The sequence below is a fragment of the Neodiprion fabricii genome, chromosome 7 (assembly GCF_021155785.1).
Source record: "Neodiprion fabricii isolate iyNeoFabr1 chromosome 7, iyNeoFabr1.1, whole genome shotgun sequence".
NCBI lineage: Eukaryota > Metazoa > Arthropoda > Insecta > Hymenoptera > Diprionidae > Neodiprion > Neodiprion fabricii.
The window spans coordinates 20,572,610-20,592,802 of NC_060245.1; the positions used below are offsets into that span (position 1 = coordinate 20,572,610).

Genomic DNA, 20,193 nt, shown 5'->3' on the forward strand with positions numbered 1-20,193 from the left:
AAGGGGTGAAAATGACTCCCAAAGATGGAGACCCAATGAACTGGTTTCTCAGTTTTTAATGGAAGTGCTTGTTGTATAAATTTGAAGGAAACCAACGGTAAAATGTTTCATGTATCGATAGAAACATTTCAGCGTTGGGTTCGTTCACATGTATCAAGAGCATGAAGAAATCACCGCGTTGATTGCCCATTTTTGAGGGTCGTTTACAATCCTTCAAACCGTTTTTCTACCCATACAAAAAAAAAAAAAAAATACCGAGCCTTTGGTTTTCAATGTTCTACAACATACATGAGTTGCTGTGAATTCGAGATGGACGCAAAACTGGTGTTCCTCGTTAATGACAAGTTCGCATCGATTGAAGTCTAGTCAGTTAAAACCATGAGAGTTCATTTAAAGCTTTGCGAAGTTCTTGACTTCAATACAAAGGTGCACAAGATCACGTATATAGTGTTTTATAAAACAGCAGATTAAAATTTGTCATCACAGACTGATTCACCGATACTGAAGAAATTTTATATTAACGTTAAACGGTCTAGAAAATACGTACAAAGAACTATTTCAAAAAAGTTTTTGTAGTTGAAATATCACAAAACGTGAGATCAATCATGTACCGGAAAGAAAAAGAACAATTCCGCACCAGGACGGTGAGAATTCACGCCACTGTGGGCATGAGCGACAAGCGGCGAAAAAGGACGGATAAGAATTTGTTGTAGCGTGTATAAAGGAATAAGGTCTCGTAGCGGAGTGGGCAAAGCTAGCAGCGGAATGCGCATGGTGAGAGCTTTACGTGTTGTGACAGTATTCGTGTTATGTGTTTCCTTTAGCCGTGACTTACAAGAGAATAGTACCACCACGTCAACGGGTCTCGTGCGAGGTGGCGGTGACGTCGTTGTCGGGAACGACATGCCCGAATTACGAGGCCAGCGTATCTCGCAAGCGTAAGAAGCCTGGAGCAGGTAAAGTACCCGCTTATCATGTTTATATATGCACACTTTTTTTACGACACAACCTTACACACATAAGGCCCTCCATAGGTCGTAGACTCATAGACAACACGCGTGATGCTACGCCTCGGCGCACGTCGTGGAACACCGAAGGGACGAAGACGAAGAAGCTTGAGTTCGTTATCTTCGAGTCCCTTTCGTGCACCTCGGGCGTTGCGGCTTCCCTGTCATGTTAGGTTCACACGGTTTATACAAATTGATAACACTATATATATCACATATATATAAATAAATATGCGAATGTCAGATTGTTAGTCGTGCTGATCGATAAACACCACGCTGTCATTGCGGCATGCAGCACCAAGGCTTACCGAAAGCTTCGAATGCTAGCTTTCGATCGATTCGCCGAACACCACCGCATCACAAATAGCGTCGTCAAATTTTCATCCCATTTATAATTTACTTATATATATTTTTTTTCTCTTCTTCTTTTTCGTTATACGCAAAAGTGTTCAGAAATTTCAACACCGATGATACGAAGAAATAAAGAACTTTACATTAGCACAATTATTTCAAAAATGATTTTCTTTGTTGTTTGTTTTTCATTGATCTCCTCTGTATCACCAATATCGCAATGATTTTCCGAATCATGAGACCTTGTCTTTCTTTCATAATTACAGATCCAACTCAAGCAGCGAATAATAACCACGTCGGCAGCGTCTCGGAGGGTCTGCCGGATCCGGAAATGAAGACTTTTTACGAGAACCTACCCTTCCACGGAATACAGACACCTCCGAACAAGGTTTGTCCTCTTTAACGTCTACCGATCGTTCACAGTAAATGTCACTCAAGTTCATTTATCGTGCCTCGTCTATTTGCCGAGCGGCAATTATCCGACGCGACGTACGTGTCATTCGTGCCGTTTCGGGAGCTTTAATTGTTACGCTTTAAACAGCCAGCCAGTCAGCCAGCCAAGTGTCAGTCGTGAAACCGCCGGCTTTTCACTGGGAGTTCGTTAATTCGTTGTGCTTTTTTTTAAGCGTCGAATTCCTCATCACGCGATACTTTGTAAAAAGGTAAAAAATAGATGAAATCCTCTAAGGCGTGATCCGCAAAGAATCAGTCATCCAATATTTATCGAGGATGAGCTTTGACGGGAAATTTCGTATCGGAGATTTACTACGTATAGGAAATGACGCGGAAATAATTATGAGCCACTTAACAGCGTCGCGATGTGGAAAGCGGTTGGTGAGAATAATTTCTTCAAATGATCTCCGATTCGTCGGAGCCGAGGAACCGTCGCTCAAGTCCTAATGACTCAATTTAACTCCGTCGGCAGTGATAATAGAATCCAGTGCTATTAACGCTAGATATATTACAATTATCTACCTCGCGACCCGAATCAATTTGAGAGACGTGATATGGAAGGAAACGCAGAGATGGAAATGCCCTCGCCCAGTTCACCGCTTCAACCACCTTCAGACATTCGACAGTCTCCGATTCCGGGAGCCGGCAAGCGCGGAATAATCGTATTACAAGGACTGCGAGATTGGTGGAGCGAGGGTCGCTCACCATCCGTATAAGACCGCGCACCATAGCCCGTTAATGTTAATATCCTACCCTTCCAACGGGCTCTTCCACCGCCGTGAATTCCGCCGATTGCTTCCTACCGGGATGAAAATCCTCCGAGTCCCAATACGAGGAGATCAAAGAATGAGATAATTTTTTTCCCAATCCCAACCGAAAGCCGGAGCGCATCGCGACTGACACGTAGCTTCGCTTAACCCAGTGATCAGAATCTGGTGAGTATGCGATGTTCCCGGAATGCTTGTAATTGTCGTCGTGTAGCAAAAACCTCGATCGCCGTTCGATGTGATGGTCTGACATAAAGGCCTTCTTCGGGGATCGAGATAACGCTGAATCCTCAGCTATGATCCTCGAAGACGGCTTTGATCAGTGCCAAGGTCGCAGCTTCACTACGCCCGATAACCTTAGCGCGCATGCTCTTTTGCGCCCGATGTGTTTTAGTTGATTTCTCCTAAGTTTGCCCGATCTTCGCCTTTGCATGGCACATTGCACTCGACCACGTCATCGCCGGCTTCCTCGAGGCCGGCAAGTCGGCCACCGAGTCGTTCGACGAGTATTTGCGGCGGAAGTTCCGGATACGGATCGACCAGAAGTCATTTAGGCCCTCACTACAGTCCGCACAACATGCCGAGGAGCAACTCGCCCGAGCCAAAGTACAACTCGCTCAAACCACGCCGAAGAAAGCACAAACACGCGCAGTTCTACTCGCTCCGATTGTGCAGACGGCATCAAAACACCCATCATAACTACCAGCTCTACGCTGTTCCTATTCGGAAGAATTGCCTGCACAAGTCTGGGCCCGTCGAAGAAATTACGGACGCTCATATCACAGCCTTCGCCACCGTTTCGAACGAGGATTCGAAAACCGTCGCACCTCCCGTTCCAGCGCCAAGGACAAGACGTGTCACAGACCCCTCGCAACACACTTACCAAAACGTTCCTCCACCTGTTTTTCCACAAAACTCGGCAACTAAAAACGTCAAGGTTTGTCGCCAGCCGCTAATTCACTCGCATGATTTCCTCGGCGTGCTCGCCAAGGTCGTGACGTTCCTTAATCTATGAGAGAAAAATTGCCCTTGTCCAGTCGGTGAAGGAAATTCAATGAGAAGTTGGTCTCGTTCGACCTTGTAAGAACGTCGCGGCTACCGGCGAGAGCTCAAGGACACTCATCCGCATGAACAATACGCACTCGTAGACGCTCGCACTGTACCCCGATCACCCAGAATGCACCACCCAGAGCCCTCGAAAATCCCGAGACAAGGGAGACCGCCGAGGCCCAGTTGTTCCCAGCTACACGCCATACGCCCTTCTCCAACTTCTAATTGGATATCGTATGTTTTCCCTGTCAAGCTGGACTCGGGCATCTATATAGCGACCGCCCTCGTGCATGTCGGCCATGCCGCAAGTAAGTTTTGGTTTAAGGGACACAGACACCACACTAACAGCAGTTGCCCGGGCTAGTCTCGCCGTTTAGCTCTAAAGCCAATCACTCTCGCCAGCACTCTGTTGACTGCCCGCAACATCTGTCTCCTTGAAGACAAGACGTGTAATTGTCTCGGTCCTTCACGCGTCGTTGTCAAAGAAACGTCTGCTCCCCTTTATAACTAACACTGACACTAACGTAGCGAATTACCCCCAAACCGTAACTCGTTTCTCCCCACCTATTACTAACAATCTGAATGTCCGCTCGAAGAACTAACCGTGCCTGTTCCAGACCGCCAACCTATACAACTACCAAGAACACTACCAGCAGCACGAGCAAGAGCTGCAGCAGTACGGCTACCCAGTGGCCAGCAGCAGCTCGAACCAACTAACCCTTCCACTAACGCGTAGCCTTCACCACTCGTCAGTAGTGAGTCCCAGTCCCATGCAGACAACGACGACTACGAACTCGGTGCACCTGAATCACCGTCATTCGTTTCCACGCGCCCTGATCCACGGGGACATGGAGATGGACCTGGTGCACGACCACCAACCACGGCAAGGGGGACGCCGGCACGAGCGTCGGAAATACCGGAAGCACGGCAACGACCGTAAGCAGAAGCAACAGCAGCAGCAGCAGCAACAGCAAAGGCGACAGGACCCCCGAAGGACCGAGTCGCCTTACACCTTCTCCCGGGAGACGGGTTTCAACCAGATATCGCAGGAGCCTCGGAGCGGTAGCGGGAGCAGGGAGGGTACCTACAAGATATCCTACCCCCATTACTACGAGGACTCTATCACCGAGTGCCCCCTGGACTACCCGTCCTACGAGGGAGTCCCCCGGGAGCACAGGGAGCGAGAAGTCGTTGATAGGTACTCAAATAGTAACAGTAGTCTTCGGTACGCTGATCATCATCACCCAAATCCATCCGCTCGCGGGCGTAGCAAGAACAATAAGGCCAATGGCAAGCCCGCCAAAACCAAGAGGCACTCGACCGCCTCCAGGGAACCCCAGACTCGGTCACCGTCCGCGCCGCCCGCAACCCAGTACCCTGAACTCCAGTTCCGAGACGTCGGTCAGGAGATCGACGTCTGAAGGTAGGTACGGCATCGCGATCCGCTTGCGGCCATTTTGCCGCCTCTCTGCACTCCCGGTACCCTCCGCTCCCCGTCAACATCACTGAACCTTTGTAAAATTGGAACGCGCACTGGTCTAAAATCGATGTGCCGAGAGAGATAGATGAAAGTGGTGATACGGGTGCGAGTAAAGATAACAAAATGTCAATATTTCGACTGACCTTTACATTGACTCTCGCTAGTTCGAATGGCCAAATTTCCGCGTAGCAAACGATTCCGAAACGTCAAGTTCAGAAGGGTAGAATTTCCGATGGTCGAAATTTCGAATGGTTGCAACTCCATGTATGTACGAAGGTTAGTAACGTTTGGAGTTTTGACCCTTTGGATCTTCAACTTATTCGGTGTTTTGACCGTTCGGAGTATTGACCATTAGGTACATCTATACTTCAAAACTTGACGTTTCATAATAATGGCCAATCTGAGCTTCGACACTTGGTAATTCGGATTCACTTCTAGTACCTCAATCTATATCCATGCCTTTTCTGTTATATCTATGCACACAACTCCAAGGAGTATTTTAGAATCTCTGTCGTTACTACTCTTGGTATACCTACACGATACCCTCTCTCTTACGGAATCGCGCATTCCAATCGTAGTATGGTTCAGTGGTGTTACCCACCCTGCAATTCTTCAGGCGGCCCCGCTGCCCTTCAGTCTGCACTATCGTCCTAGCCAGAAGCCGCGTTCGGGGACCTCCAAGTATGCCTAAAGTTCAAGGTCAGTGGTTGTTCCTCGATTTTCCGCGTCTTTGACCCTCTCATTATCTCGAGTTGTCTCTTCACTTTCCAAGACTCGTCGAGTCGGTCTTTCACCGTGCGATTATGCGTCGTTCTCTTCCATTCCCGAAATTCATCCCTCTCGCCCATCTTCCTTCGGACCTCGCCGTTTGAAATCACGCGTTCCACTTCCGAACCCGGATCCCTCGCAGGCGTAGCGTACGCGCGAACACGACACCAAGAGGAGAGTTATGCTCAAAAGCCCCGATACAAAGCCGCTGTCATTGTCCCGCACAATGGTCCGGCCATCTATTAGAATTTTACGCCATACGGGCTCGGCCTGCACACAAGTTTGTTAAGTCGTAGGCATGCCGATCTCACATGCTTACGCGCACTTTGTGTCTCGTATACCTTCTACAAATACCCGTTCATGCATATAAGACACAATGTAGGTATACACCATCCACCGTCCCGCAGCCACCATCGTACGCACAACAATGACCATTGTGTTTCACTGTTTGTTCGTAGGAGGGCCCGAAGGCAAAGAGCGATACCTACATTTTCTAGAAGAAATTCTTCGGTAATTAGGTAAATCCTATCATTACTACGTAATTTTTTATTTATTTTTTTATCTCTATCTCTCTCTTTTTATCCATCCTAGCCAACTGTCATACTGCATTATTCATTTGTTATACCTCTTATTACAAACATACAACCGAGACATTGTACTATTCTCGCTATTTGTAGCAATCGGATTAACTCGTTGTGCTGCATAGCTGCGTTGTGTTCCCGAGGCTTTTGGGCTAACCGCACGTTATTTCGCACATATATAACGTATGAATATACAGTACGTTACGTAATTCAGTAGTTTCTCATGAACCTACTGCAGAAAGTGCACCATCACTGGTCATAATTGCCTGTAATACGCTACGCCAGCACTCATCCCACTGAATCCATACGTACAAGCAATAACTTAACAGTCGAGTTTCCCACACATAAAGCAATCGAGTCGCACGTCCATACTCAGTTTGGAAACCCGCGGGTCCATTAAACGTCTATAAACTGGCAACAGCCAAGTGTGAGCTTCGCTTTTCTTCGCTATTTGTTCCGTTGAAGTTTGCCGCCGCTTAACGATCAGCAGAACCATTGGACAATCGATAATTATAATATTTCATCATTTTTCTCAACACTCTCTCTTACAGTGTTCACTGATCAGGTAAAATATGTCCGCTGTCATGCCATCATTAACTGTAATATCCTTGCCGAGAGTTAGGCCGCCCATTTTATTTACCATTTTACGCTTTATGTGCGTCTATATGTACGTATGTGTGTCTCTTGTGCAATAATTTTTCTTACGATACTATGATGTATATACTACGAGAGAAAATTTATCCCTGATTTATATAAATATTGGCCTCTGTGCTACGGGGAAAATTCAAGACAATCCAAATGACTGTTATTCTCTTCTTTTTTTTTCTCCATCTTCGTGAAAAATCCAGCCCTACAGACCGGAGTTCTCGGACTTGGACTACGCCGATGTAGACTATCGTTCCTACGGGCCTATAAACTACAAAGCTGCCAGCATCGCTCTCCTCCAGAAACAGAAACAGCCCCAACAGCTCCAGCAGCGTCCTTCGATGTACGGTCCTCTACACAATCAGGACAACGAGGAGCTTCTGTAACGATTTTGAAGTCTTCAGGATCAAGGATCAAGGGAGTGATGGGGATTTCAACGAGGAATACGAAGACCGGTATGAAGATGCCTATTGTACATACATATATATTTATTTATGTACCGTGACGAGTCAATGTCTCGATTCGCGCAATATGGAGGCACGCATCATATTATATATATGTATATGGGATCAACTAACGTACCTTCTCTCTATGTATAATAAAAAAACCCCGATACCGTGGCACGCGCGAAGAGTACAGTTGGAAAAAGAAAAATTCGTAGAAAAGAAAAAAACGATTATACAAAGATCGGGTCGCCAGAGTTTTTACTAAAGTTCCATCATCTTTTCACGATCGTTTATTGATTTGAAAAAAAGAAACCCTTTGCCCGTTTTTCAAACTCATGAGAGCTGCCCATGAATCATGCCCTGCAGCTTTTGCTCGGTGAACTGGTAGAATATCGTTAGATAAACACTGGCTATAAATATTATAATATCTTGAAATAGAATGGTAATAATAACATCAATATGCGAATAGCCTATCCATACCCTATACATGTATACATAATAAGCGCGTGTATATAAACATATTGTGTGCACAAAGAAAGAAAGAAATAACAATGATATTAATATTAATATTAAATAATAATAATAATAATAATAATAATAATAATAATGAACGATTAAATTTAGAACTTATATATTGTACAGAATTCGTGATATTTTAACGACTTAATTAATAATTACACGCGTGACGTACTTACGCAACGTACGTAGGCGTTGATACGAATATCAAAAGCATTAAATAATCGATCCCCTTGCTGCCCCCCCCCCCCCCCCACCACACCCCTACCGCTCATCATACTTGTCATTGAAATTAAGTCGCGAGGTTAAGAAGAAATCTACGGAGGTCACATGTAACGACGATTATAGAAATTAAAAGAAAAAAAAAACGTTTATGTATCATTGTTACATTAATATATTAATTATCCTAATTATAATATATCGGTTAATCGTCATCAGACGATCAGCGATATATATATATATATATATATATATATATATATATATACATATATGTAATATAAGAATTGTTACATTACATATTGATAGGTACATTATATTTGAAAAAAGAGACAAGAGAAAATGGAAAAGAAATGAGGAGAAAACAAGCAAAGCAAAATATCAAATTGACACGTGACGCCCGCCCCTCTTTGCCAATTCAAACAGCATGCGCTCTGCGGCAAGTCTCGACATATCTTGACGAATATAACATTACATTATGTTATACGAGAGTTGAAGAAAGGAAGGAGAAAATGAAATTTATAAAATTGCGTGTATAGGATAAGAACGGAAACCGTGCTTTTATTTCCTGTTATTAATTGTTATAGGAATCAGATTCGCAATTTCTTTAATAAGGCGAAGGAAAAAGGTAAAAAAAAAAAAATCCTTCCATCACATTTTTATCCTCGAAACGAGCCCCTCATTAATTTGGAAGATGATGAGAGAGAGAGAGAGAGAAGAAAAAAACAAATTTATAATACCATTTAATAATTTTGGCATATTTATTAATCTCTCGTTGTTGTTCTTGTTGTTGTGATCTTCCGTCCATGAAACGAAGGTGAGTAATAAAAACGTTACGGATTAGCTGTATATAGGCGTATAACTCGATTGAATTAATTGGAATTCATTTTATCTGCGATAATGAGAAATGTCGAGTCTTGCGTGTATGCTGCGTTAAATATTATATTTTCTCTTATAACAGACGCGATGAATATCTTAGTTATTTATCAAAGCTCTCATATGCGCTATATCGATTATTATACTTACTGTGTACTCTTCTATCTATTCGCCGGTTGTAAACAGGGTAAAGTATAAAATAAAAATTAGAATACCAAAAATGAATAGAAAGAAAAACAAGGAAAGAAAACAAAAAAAAAGAAAAACGAATAAACGAGAAATAAAAATAACGAATATAAAAATCGTTGTCGCATTAGATATTCTATCACGTTACCGTGACTATTATTCGTACTTGTTAGAGGGCTTAGCCAGGGTGTTGTTTAACAAGGAAAATGCATCGTCGTCTATCGAGGGGCGGCGTTCAACAACGAAATGCTATTACGATTAAAGAGGGCTGGCTCTCGCAATCAAGGCAGCCATTACAAGGACCGGCGTGATATATTTTCGATATCGTTTAATAATCTACGTATAATTAACACGTTTCGTAGATAAAAAAAAAAAAAAAAAAAAACAATCATTCGTTTTTCTCATCGCCGGACAAATTTTCAAATTTATAGTTGACGGTATCCATTGTTATTATTATACATTTAAGCAAATTGACTCACTTGAATATATTTCGCTCGATTGCGTTACTTCTGGATTTTCATTCGTTCGTTTTGGAAAATGACTTTGTGAATTTTTTTTTTGTTCGTATTGTAAAACCGGTCGTTAAACGAGCAAATAAATTTACAAATTACCAGACGTGTCTCTTGTTATTGATCTACTCTCATTGTAAAACCGAATGTAAAGGAAGAAAAGAAAAAAATACTCATATCAATAAGATTGTAAAACACCTAAAACACACACACAATCATGAATATAAACGATGTATTGAGCCTATAAAAATTATACGCTCATGTAATTTTTGTTATTAAAAAAAATGGATTGCCTTGTTCGGTGAGTAATTTCGGGGACTCAAAGATCTAGGTTCATTGAATCCGCCCAGATACTTGCCGAACGACGGATCCTTCATCTTGCCATACGCTGCATTTATATTTGAATGCTTGTTGTCATTATTAACATTGTTAGAAGGAAAAAAAAAAAATGGGAATCTAGAACGAAAAAAAAAAAAAAACAATCTTGGTTGCTTTGAAAATGGATAATTTGTTTTTGTACATGTGTTATACGTATAAATATGTATTATATACAGTCGTTATGTTCTTTTTTATTTTCACCAATTTAGTTTATTTATTCTTGTCACGATAATTATCAATTGTCATAGTTTTTTTTTCAATTTTTTTTTTTTTTTTTGCGATCGATGTGTCGGTCATATTTACGCGCCCACTCAGAAGTCTTACCCCAACACACATTCAAACGTTTCTCATATAATATAAAAGGCTATAACGAAACTGAGAAGCGTGCGTAGCAAAGTGTAAGTCCATAAATAAACTAACTATTATGTAAATGTAAAATGTACGCGTGCCAAACACTAACATATAATTTTTCATAGCGTATTGAATAACATCGCGATTTTCACGTGAGAAAAGATCATTTTTCTTGACACCTCCGTCGACAAAAAAAAAATTTAAGAAAAATATCGGATCGGGAGTGGAAAAATCATACGATCTTATCGCGTTAATCATTTGAAGCCCTTATTATCATGTGACACCGAATTATAGATTACGTTTAAGTGATTGCAAGTAAAAACCTGATAAATTTCATTTCCTTCTTTGTTATTCTCTATCAAGGAATGTCTAGTTTTTTTTTTTTTTTTTTTCAAACATAAGCTATTACTATTGTGGTATTTCCGTCGCTTCGGTAAAAGAAAGAAAAAGAAAAATAGAAAGATATACAAAGAACAGTACAAAAGAACGAAACACTTAGAGCAAAAAAAAAAAAAAAAAAAAAAGAAAGAGAAAAAATTCACCAAACCCAAACGTCTTCATCCGTTCTTACAAACATGCAAAGGGCAGTTTTTCCCCCAATTGCTAATGATCCCTTCGAATGATAATAATGTAAATTAAAGGTAAAAACAAAGGTGTACATGCATGTATCAAAATGAAATACGAATAATCGAGAAGAGGTTCGAAGGAAAGAAAAAAAAAAAAAAAATAAATGAATAAACATAGAATATAAATCAATGACGTACCTTAAGCAATATCTGTCAAAAAGAATAAAACGAGCAGTGTTTAAAGAAAGTTTTGGGTGTTAATCGCGATAAACATATTTCTTCAATCTTTGTATTATTCATTTAATCACGTAAGTTGAAAAGTCCGTTACCCGGAAAAGCGGCTTGACGGATGATCATTGTACGTAAAATGGGAGCCAGGAAACAGGGCTAGCAAATCGCAATTCTACTGCCGCCGTTAGAATCCGGATCGATCCTGCAAGGGATCTACGGGGCCACTCCGTGTGTCGAAACGATCGTTATACATCTCTGTCCGTTTGGTAATCCGTTACAGTCTCTCCTCAATAACCATGCGTTATCTGGTGCGTAAAGTTGCGACCAGTTTCGGATACCTACCCGGATCTATAAGGAGGAGGCAACGCGCAACGTTGCGTGCGATCCTTCGTCTTATCCTTAGTCCTGCCTACGTGTCACGTCTTCGTGTCCTCCCCCGCCCCACATTTTCTATTTCCGTTATCGACGTCTCGGTATTTGGTAATTCCGAGGATATCGTGAATTGTGACAACTTGCACACCTCGTCGATTTTCCCACAATTCTTTCGATTTCTTACTTTATTCTTTTTTTCATCGTTAAAAATGTGGGGGAACCTATGTTTTTTTTTTTTCCTACTATAACCTTCCTAAGCCTTGCACCATTAATTAACGTATTAATTTGATGATGGTGAAACGATGCATTGAGGTTAAGTTGTTATGATTAATTGGAAAAACATTTAGACTTCACGTTCCGATAACCCAAAAATTTGCTATCGAAGGTGATATTCGATCGAAATAGTGACCGTGCAAATTTGATACAAGGTTTTTTTATTTTTTTTTTTTTTGCAATTACAACGATATTTAAACCATTATCGAGACGACAACCATTTTGTTAGAATTTTCTTTTGACCATAAGAAATGAAATTTGAATGAATTGATCTTAAAGAGCAAGTCGTTTGCAACAAATCGCATAATTCGTTGAGGTTCGATATTTTTTTTTGGTTGTTTTTACGTTTGTTTTTCTTGAAGATCATTAAATTTTACTTTATGTTTTTCTTTACATTTCGATAATTTTGTTGACAAAATTTTAATGATCGCCAACAACAATCTTTGAGCCCGCTTGGTCATTTGATGTGTAATCTTTAGCCCGTTTTGTAAATCGTTTTTCAATGCAGCAAATGAGAGAAGGATATGGAGAAATAGAAAAAAAAAGAAGAGAAGAAACGTAAGAGGAAGAAAAGAAGTTTCATAAATATTTGATATTATTGAAAACAAGCAATCTCTATTAATTATTATCGTTATAAGTTCACAAGTATTTTTGTATAGATATCATCGCAGTGAACGTAACATATTATATAATATATATACCTGATATATGATATGATTAAGATATAGGTATATGTATAATAATGAACCCCCGCCTGTATATCACGAAAAATATTGTATACCTACATACATACATATATATATATGTATACATGTAACTGAAGTTATATTATTATATTATATATGAAAAAAAATAAAAAGATATTCGAAGAGATGTAAATAAACGTTTTCGATGAATTTTAGCTAATGATCATTGGATGTATGATTTGTTTTATTATGGCATCTAATGATTCCAGATCAAGAGAGAAACATTTTAATTTTCGTCTCGCATAGTCGAAGTTTCCTCAACAATTATCGCAAGTAAGTATGCATATTTTTGTAAAAAAATTTTCAACAACTTGTTTGACAATTTTTAATTGCAGGAATATTATTTTTCCTCAGTGATTCAGTATGAATGCTATACATACATACGATATGTACGCATGGCGTAACAAAATATGTTTTTCAAGTATGCAGTAATAACAGTCGATGTGGCAGTAAATTGGAGGGCGTGTCGTGGAACTCATTAATTAAAACTAACGTACCCGCAACTTGAATTTGCAGCGGTGGATGCTCGGGCATGTGTAAAGTGAACGCTTTCGAAGGACATAGAAACGGGCAGGCAGGAAGTGGTTAAATAACGCGAGCTTAGACGGGGCGTGCGTTAAAGGGTGTTCAATAGCTCATGCAAACGACGGTGTAGTTATTTGATGGAAAAAGTTTGAGGCTCGTTATACCGCGGAACCGCGTATTAATTTTTCAAGAACACCAAAAAACTTATCAGCGAGTCGAATTTGCAGATTCGGAGAAACGCCGCGGTGCCTGTTTGATTCGCATGGCTGACGGCGAGGGAGGAGATTTATTTCGACCATTCTAATACAGAAGTGTTAATCCACGATAAAAGCTCCCCTAATGCGAACGATCAATTCGCATCCGAGAATAAGCGAAGCGCCAGTCGGATTCGGGGTCAGGAATAAAGGACGAGAAACGAGAAGCGGCGGGGAGGAGGAAGGGGATATATCAAGAGCCGTGCAGATTCCGGGAGATTCGGGATCCCGGACGACGAGAGTCCTCTCCTCGCCCTATCAACCCCAAAAACTTTTCCTTTCAGGTCTCACTTAACTCTACGCGCCTCGCAGCGTCGCGGCATCGGCCCGAGTGATGGTACAATTTATTTTAAAACACCCTCACGTCCAAGCAAACATCTACAGAGTTCGCAGTCATAGCTGCTCGGGCATTGATCGTTGACTGAAATCTGATTAAGCTCAGACTTCGACAATTTTCCGTCATTCCAAAAGCCTGTCGGCTGAAATTCTGTGTCATATTACCGAGCATAGATCGGAAACGATTTGTTCAGATTCTACCGATTCATTTGCATTTTGTTTCGTCGCCATCGGTCGATCCTGGCCCGAGATACAGCCGCCTCTCGTTAACTTTCCGCTCGTGGGGCTGTCGCGTTTTACACTTTATCAGACTCCGACGCGACGTTCTGACATGTTTCAAGTCATTTTAAAATTCTTCTCTATCATTGCATCGCAAAGATTTGATTATACCGAGGAGCGGCCATATAACGAGCGGACTTACACCGCGATTTATTACCGCAATGGTAACAATTGTGTGATCAACGAGTAGCGTAACGACTGTCCGCTACCGTGAACTATGAATTCGGGCCACCTCTCGTTATAGTTCCGCCGTCGGAATTTGCACGGGAAAACGAGTTCAATCTGTTTTAGAAAACTGTGCTCCTCGCCACGTTGACATTATGATAACAATGACGTCAACCACGGGATGCGGTGATATAACGAGCGGACCTATAGTGAGAGTTTCAGCTGTAAATAATTCATGCGCTGAGTCCAATTTATGTGTACAAGTTATGTAAACAAGCTTTGACAGCGCGTCGTGGAGCTTGCAGTTCAAGATCAAGCCCTCGGATTACGGCGGGAAACAGTATATTGTGTAACAAGGATGCAAACTCGGTCTTTTCGGGCCGAGCGTAAGCTTGCAATATAAGTCGTAGGTGAGCCGAAGACGAATATCGCAAATACGCGAGGTGAAAAGGGTGTTTCCTCCTTGTTGCAGACGATTCCTAACATAACAAAAGTATGTTGCGCGTTTTTTCACGAAACGCAAAATTGAGGTTAGGGTCGCGTAATCAAAGATTTATTCACGACAGCGCATGCGCGCAGTGCGGAAAAGACCACTTTCAACTCCTAGGACTTAAAAGTGATCTTTTCGGTGCTCCGAGCACGCACATTCGCAGACTCGCCTTACCGTCATGGAAACGGGTACTTTGTGTATGGAAAACACACGTGGAAAAACGCGTTAAACATGTTCGCGTTGCATGAAAAGTAATTAATATTCTCGAAGATCGCTGGAACAAGTTGTACTTGAATCTGCGCTGCGGATTCTGCGCGTCTGAAAAACAGCTCGTTATCCCCCGGTTGTCAAACGGCTGAACGTGGCTCGAAAACCCGGGCTCAACGTATCTGTTAAGATTTCGAAAGCGCGGTTGCACCTGAGATACGGATCTCGTCCTTGGTAGGGAGTTAATTTCCTGACCAACAGGCGCAGGTATCGTGGTTCAAATTATCTGCGCGAAAGTTAGGTTAAGAGGACCCGCAAGAGGAATTCTAGCCTTACGATACAAAAATGCTAAAAAAAAACCGCTCATTGTTTTTTTGTAAATAGTTTTTGTAATAGAAATTATATCCCACGTGGAAAAAGAATTGTGGTAAAATCTTCGCTATTTTTGAAATTCACATTTTTTAACGAAGAATTTTGAATTTCGCAAAATCCATACGCCAATTTCTTCGATACAGTCAACAGGACATGTGAAAAAATCGGCGAATCTTGATATCAAGATATCAAGTATTGAAAGAGGAGATATATTTTTAAGTAAATAAAAACCACTGATAGGCTCTTTTTCGTATCAACGGGCTTCTCAATTTCATGTCTTATGACTACTACTGTAATAAGATGTAGATATAAAAGTACCGGAAGTAACAGGAGTGAAACGGAAAAGTGAAAAAAAAAAAGAATTTGTAGCAATGGGATTGGCTGCATGGATTCTTCGACATTACTCTGCGTTGAAAAATATCAATTTCGTAAATGTCAAAGATTTTGCCGGAATTATTCGTCGACATTATTTCGTGTTCAAGACCACGTACGCAAAAAAAAAAAAAAAAAAAAAAATCAGCGGCTTTTTAGCACACGTGTATCGTAGGGCCGTAATTTCACTTGCGGGTCTCCTTAATCAAGTTTTCATTTCCCTCTCTCGATAAGTTTCCGCATTGATTGTAGCCGTGTTTCACTGTATATAGATATACATCCGTGATCATTGAGTTTCGCACTTTTGAAGAACGCAGCTCGCGGAATAATTCCGGACGTAATTGAGTCACGCGCTGATATTCCGTCAGTTGGGGAAACCGAGTCTCCGTCTTTTGGTGAATTTAATTCGAGGCACGTTTCTTTGCGGGAAAATGTATTAGTAGAATAATTAGGAGATGATTGTTTTGAGACTGTTCTTCGACTCGCCGAATTCTCCCCGTCAAATTTCATGGATGTAACAATATTCGCCTATAATTTAACACCTGTTTATCATTCTCCGATGAATATTTCTCTCCCTTTTTCTCTCTCTTTCTCATTCTCCCTTGAGATTTCTTTTTTCAAGTTTCGTAAGCTGGAAGTACGCCCGGTTCTGTGTACAGCCCCTTTCTCCGACCGGAGATCCCGACTTCCACCCTGACGCCGAGTCCCTGAGGGTGAAATTATAATACGTACATAATGGATCGCGTTTATTACCTTACCCGCTAATTTCATTATATCCTGCTTTATGAGCGTGCCAATCACGCTGACCCTCCTTTCTACTTCCGGAAAACTCTGCGTTTACCAAGCCTCATTTTTCAACGATTCCAACCGCTGCTTGACTAAATTTACGTACACAATACATTGCATACTGCTGTATAATATCGCATTATAAGAACTGTATTGAAATAGGATCTTTTCAAAGATAAAATTGCCCACCGAACTTTGAACTTTCGGGATTTCAATCTCTTCTTCAATTTCAGCGATGTGAGTATTTGTACAAATATTTACATCAAGATATTAAACTATCCATTAATTTTAGCCTCTGAAACATTCACTCGAGTGTGATCGAAGAGAGTAATTTCGCAATGTGATCCACTGGATTTATCAAATGACGAGGCCCAAGTCTTTCAGAAAATCGTCGAATAATCCACGAGATTTTCTTTTCGATTTTTCTTTTTCCTCCTCTCTTTTTATTTGTAAGAGGAAGTTGCGATCGCAGAGTAAAGCTTATTTCAAGGACGTTATCTCTGATCCTTAAATCTCCGTAAAAAGCGAATTACGATTAAAGATATTATCCTATGTTTAAGAAAAAGTTGTCTTTTCTTTGTTCTTCTTCTTCTCCTTTTTCTTCATATTCCTTTTTTTTCTCTCTATCTTTTTAACACCTCTAATTTCACTCGCCAGCTAATCTTCGTCTGGCTTTACCGGATAAATTATCCACTGGTTTTGTATATATTTACTTTTCAGCTGCTCTGGAATAAAAATGACGCTTTGCTTAAGCCCTGCGAAAAATTCATTCGGAGGATATAAATTTTCCGTGAAGGAAATAAACGAAGGGCATATTTTCCCCAACTTTAGAACACAACTCGTGACATGGCCCTCTAGATCCCGTATCGAATAAATTTGTCCGAATTTCAATAGAAATATACTTTCACCCCGACGGGCTCTGCACGCCATGCCTCGAATAACAATTTGGAATTACCGGTATTTCCGCTTTTCGTAAAAAAAAAAAAAAAAATTGTTTTCCTCAAGTTTCTTTTCAACCGTAAAAACTTTTTTCACAGAGTTCGTAATTTTGATTGTCGATTTGACGATCAATCATTGCACTTCAGCCCTCAATAGCTTGCCCGTGTAATTAATTGGGCGGTAAAAATCGATCGTCGGATACAGTTTTCAATCAGCTTTTCAATCGTCATTTAATTCAGTTACGAACATATTCCGGAGAGTGTAACAATAGTTTGAAATTAGCCCGAGGACTGCAACGTAAATTGCGCATCGAAATTTCTGCCTGCAGGATACGTCGATATGGGTAGATATACATATAGATACAGGAAATATCGTATAGGTATAGGTATCTGTTTTTCACTAAAGGCACAAGGTAAAAAAAAAAAAAAAAAAAAAAAAAAACTGCTAAAATCTACGTACCGATATTTTGCAACCTCAGAAGTTTATCTGAATCTAGAACAATATGCGATAAAGTGTCATCAGACTTTATCAGCGGTTTGTTTGTTATCGACACAATGCGGTTCGGTTTCCGATTCATCGAAGGAGAAAAGCATTTGTTTATAAACAATTATTCAGTATATTCCACATCACATCCAATGATAAATTGTTGGAATTTCTATCTGTGATATACTTAAACATATACGATTACATTATACGCAAAAAAAAAAACTGCGTGTTGCAATGAACTAAATTTGTGTTTTAATTCCTGACATTGCATTTTTTTTCCGGTCAATTTACGTAAGGGAAAATCACGGAGCGGATCGTTTGGATTTAATCCTAGAATGGTAACGTTATTTAAACATTTTTTTTTTTATCTATTAGATGTCGGTGAAGAAATGTCACAATCTTGTAAGTTCCATCTCTCGGGAGCATTGTATCATTAAGGGTTTTATAGCGTTCAATTTTCATCGTTTTTCACCAAAGAATCACGTGAACAAAAAAAAAAAAAAAAAACCTCTTCACTCTCGAATAATGAAATTGAATTACGTTCGATGTCACGAGTCGAGAACGTGAGTCTCTCTCTTGCGGCGGGAGATTCAAATTCGCGTTGGGTGTTTCTTCGCACCCCGTAACCGTTTTGATGTTAAAAAAACAAAAACCGTAATGAAATACCATTCAAAATCTATAGATTGATGAAATTGGAATAAGCCTTGAGAAAATTTACTTTGTAAAATCGTGCGGGGACTATTCTTAGACGAATATGGTATAAAATTTTGAGCTCTTTCACAGAATCGGACCGAGTCGTTTGATCCGATGTGAAAAAAGAAAGAAAGAATAAAATAGAGTAGAATAGAACATGTTTTTGTTGTGCGAGGGCGGTAACCCTTAAGTGCAAGGAGCAAGCGATACATATATTGTAAGTGAGAATTTTTACTTGTAATTATCTTAACCCTAAGAGAGAGAGAGAGAGAGTGAGCAGGAAGGCAGGCAGGTTGTATATATACGTATATAAATAAAGAGAGAGAGAGAGAGAGAGAGGAGAAACACGTGTTCCTGACTGCCTTCGCATTGCGGTCTCGATTTGGTCAAGATTCTTATCCGCCCCCAGCGAACGGCGTCGTTTTGCTCGTCCGGTTGGTCTTACTTTGAACAGCGGAGAAAACCTGACCTGAAAATATCTCGAGGCGGCCGAAGCTTCTTTTCCATTCGATTTTCGATTCAAAAGAATATCGCCGGAGGCTGAATGACGGCCGTATTCCGTATTGCAGTCTGGTCTCCGCTTCCGGAATTTCGTTTGCGTTTCCCCCTCCTTTTTTTTCCTAAGCTCCGCCCTTTTTTAGGCTCGATTTTTACTTTCAACGTTAAAGCAAAATTTAGCGGGTTCAGACACGGTGGGGAAAAAATCCCGGAAATCTTTGATACCAGAGCCTGCAGGGCGAAAATATCCTCAGCCTAATCCTTTGTTCTTCTTCTTCTTCCTTATTTATTTATTTTATTTTTTTTTTTTTTACTTTTATTTTCTTCTTACTCGCCGGAAATAAAAAAAATTTTCACAATTCTCGACCGGTAATCGTTTCGTCGTCGAGACGGACGCGGGATCGATTTGGCCTTGAAAATGGCCGACATCTGTGCGTGTGTTTATTATACATCTGTATATATACTAGAAAGTGTCGGAGTGTCTTTCAATTTTTTTTATCACTTTGCCCATTATCTCCGTGATCCTTTTAAACGAGGTTTGATTGAACGCAGGGTCTTATTTCTTCGCAGATACAATACTCGAATAATAACAGCTTTAGCTGTGATATATAGATTTTCATATAATACAGCGGAATTGTATCTTGTACAGTTTTCAGTAGATTCAAAATTTTCCCAAGTTTTTTTTAGACGCCGCTTATGAATACGGATTTATTAATTGTCACGAAAAACAATCTAATTTGACGCGTTTTTTTTTTTGAATTTGTTTTCACGCGGTTTTCATCGCCAAGTTACGTAAGTACGTGAAAAAAGCTGCCCCAATTATTTAATTAATTATCGCTGACGCGCTGCAGCTGCTAAATATGTGTATATACTATTATGCGGAACTCGCGCGGTGCATATCACCGAATAAGTGACCGTTTCAATCGCATAACGCGTAATTAAAAAGCTCGGTTAACCAGGCGAGCCTATCCAAGTCGCTAATTGCCGCGATGTGTCACGTTAATTGCGCGAGTTTTGCGA

At 40.7% G+C, this 20,193-nt stretch overlaps 1 protein-coding gene across 16 annotated transcripts in view; it reads left to right on the forward strand.

Moving 5' to 3' along the window:
• LOC124186244 overlaps positions 1 to 10,349 on the forward strand; it is a 183,365-nt gene extending 173,016 nt beyond the window's left edge. For 12 of the 16 annotated variants that reach the window (XM_046577775.1, XM_046577778.1, XM_046577777.1 and 9 more), the window contains 6 exons: positions 825 to 956; positions 1,625 to 1,746; positions 2,973 to 3,515; positions 4,246 to 4,826; positions 6,335 to 6,386; positions 7,306 to 10,349. In XM_046577775.1, the coding sequence (XP_046433731.1) occupies positions 825 to 956; positions 1,625 to 1,746; positions 2,973 to 3,515; positions 4,246 to 4,826; positions 6,335 to 6,386; positions 7,306 to 7,488 (1,613 nt within the window). In that variant the 3' untranslated portion in view covers positions 7,489 to 10,349. Of the gene's footprint in view, positions 1 to 824; positions 957 to 1,624; positions 1,747 to 2,972; positions 3,516 to 3,881; positions 3,937 to 4,245; positions 5,052 to 6,334; positions 6,387 to 7,305 lie in introns of those variants that run through there. The other 4 variants (XM_046577782.1, XM_046577793.1, XM_046577791.1 and 1 more) reach the window with 3 other exon arrangements.
• The last annotated feature ends 9,844 nt before the right edge of the window (positions 10,350 to 20,193 follow it).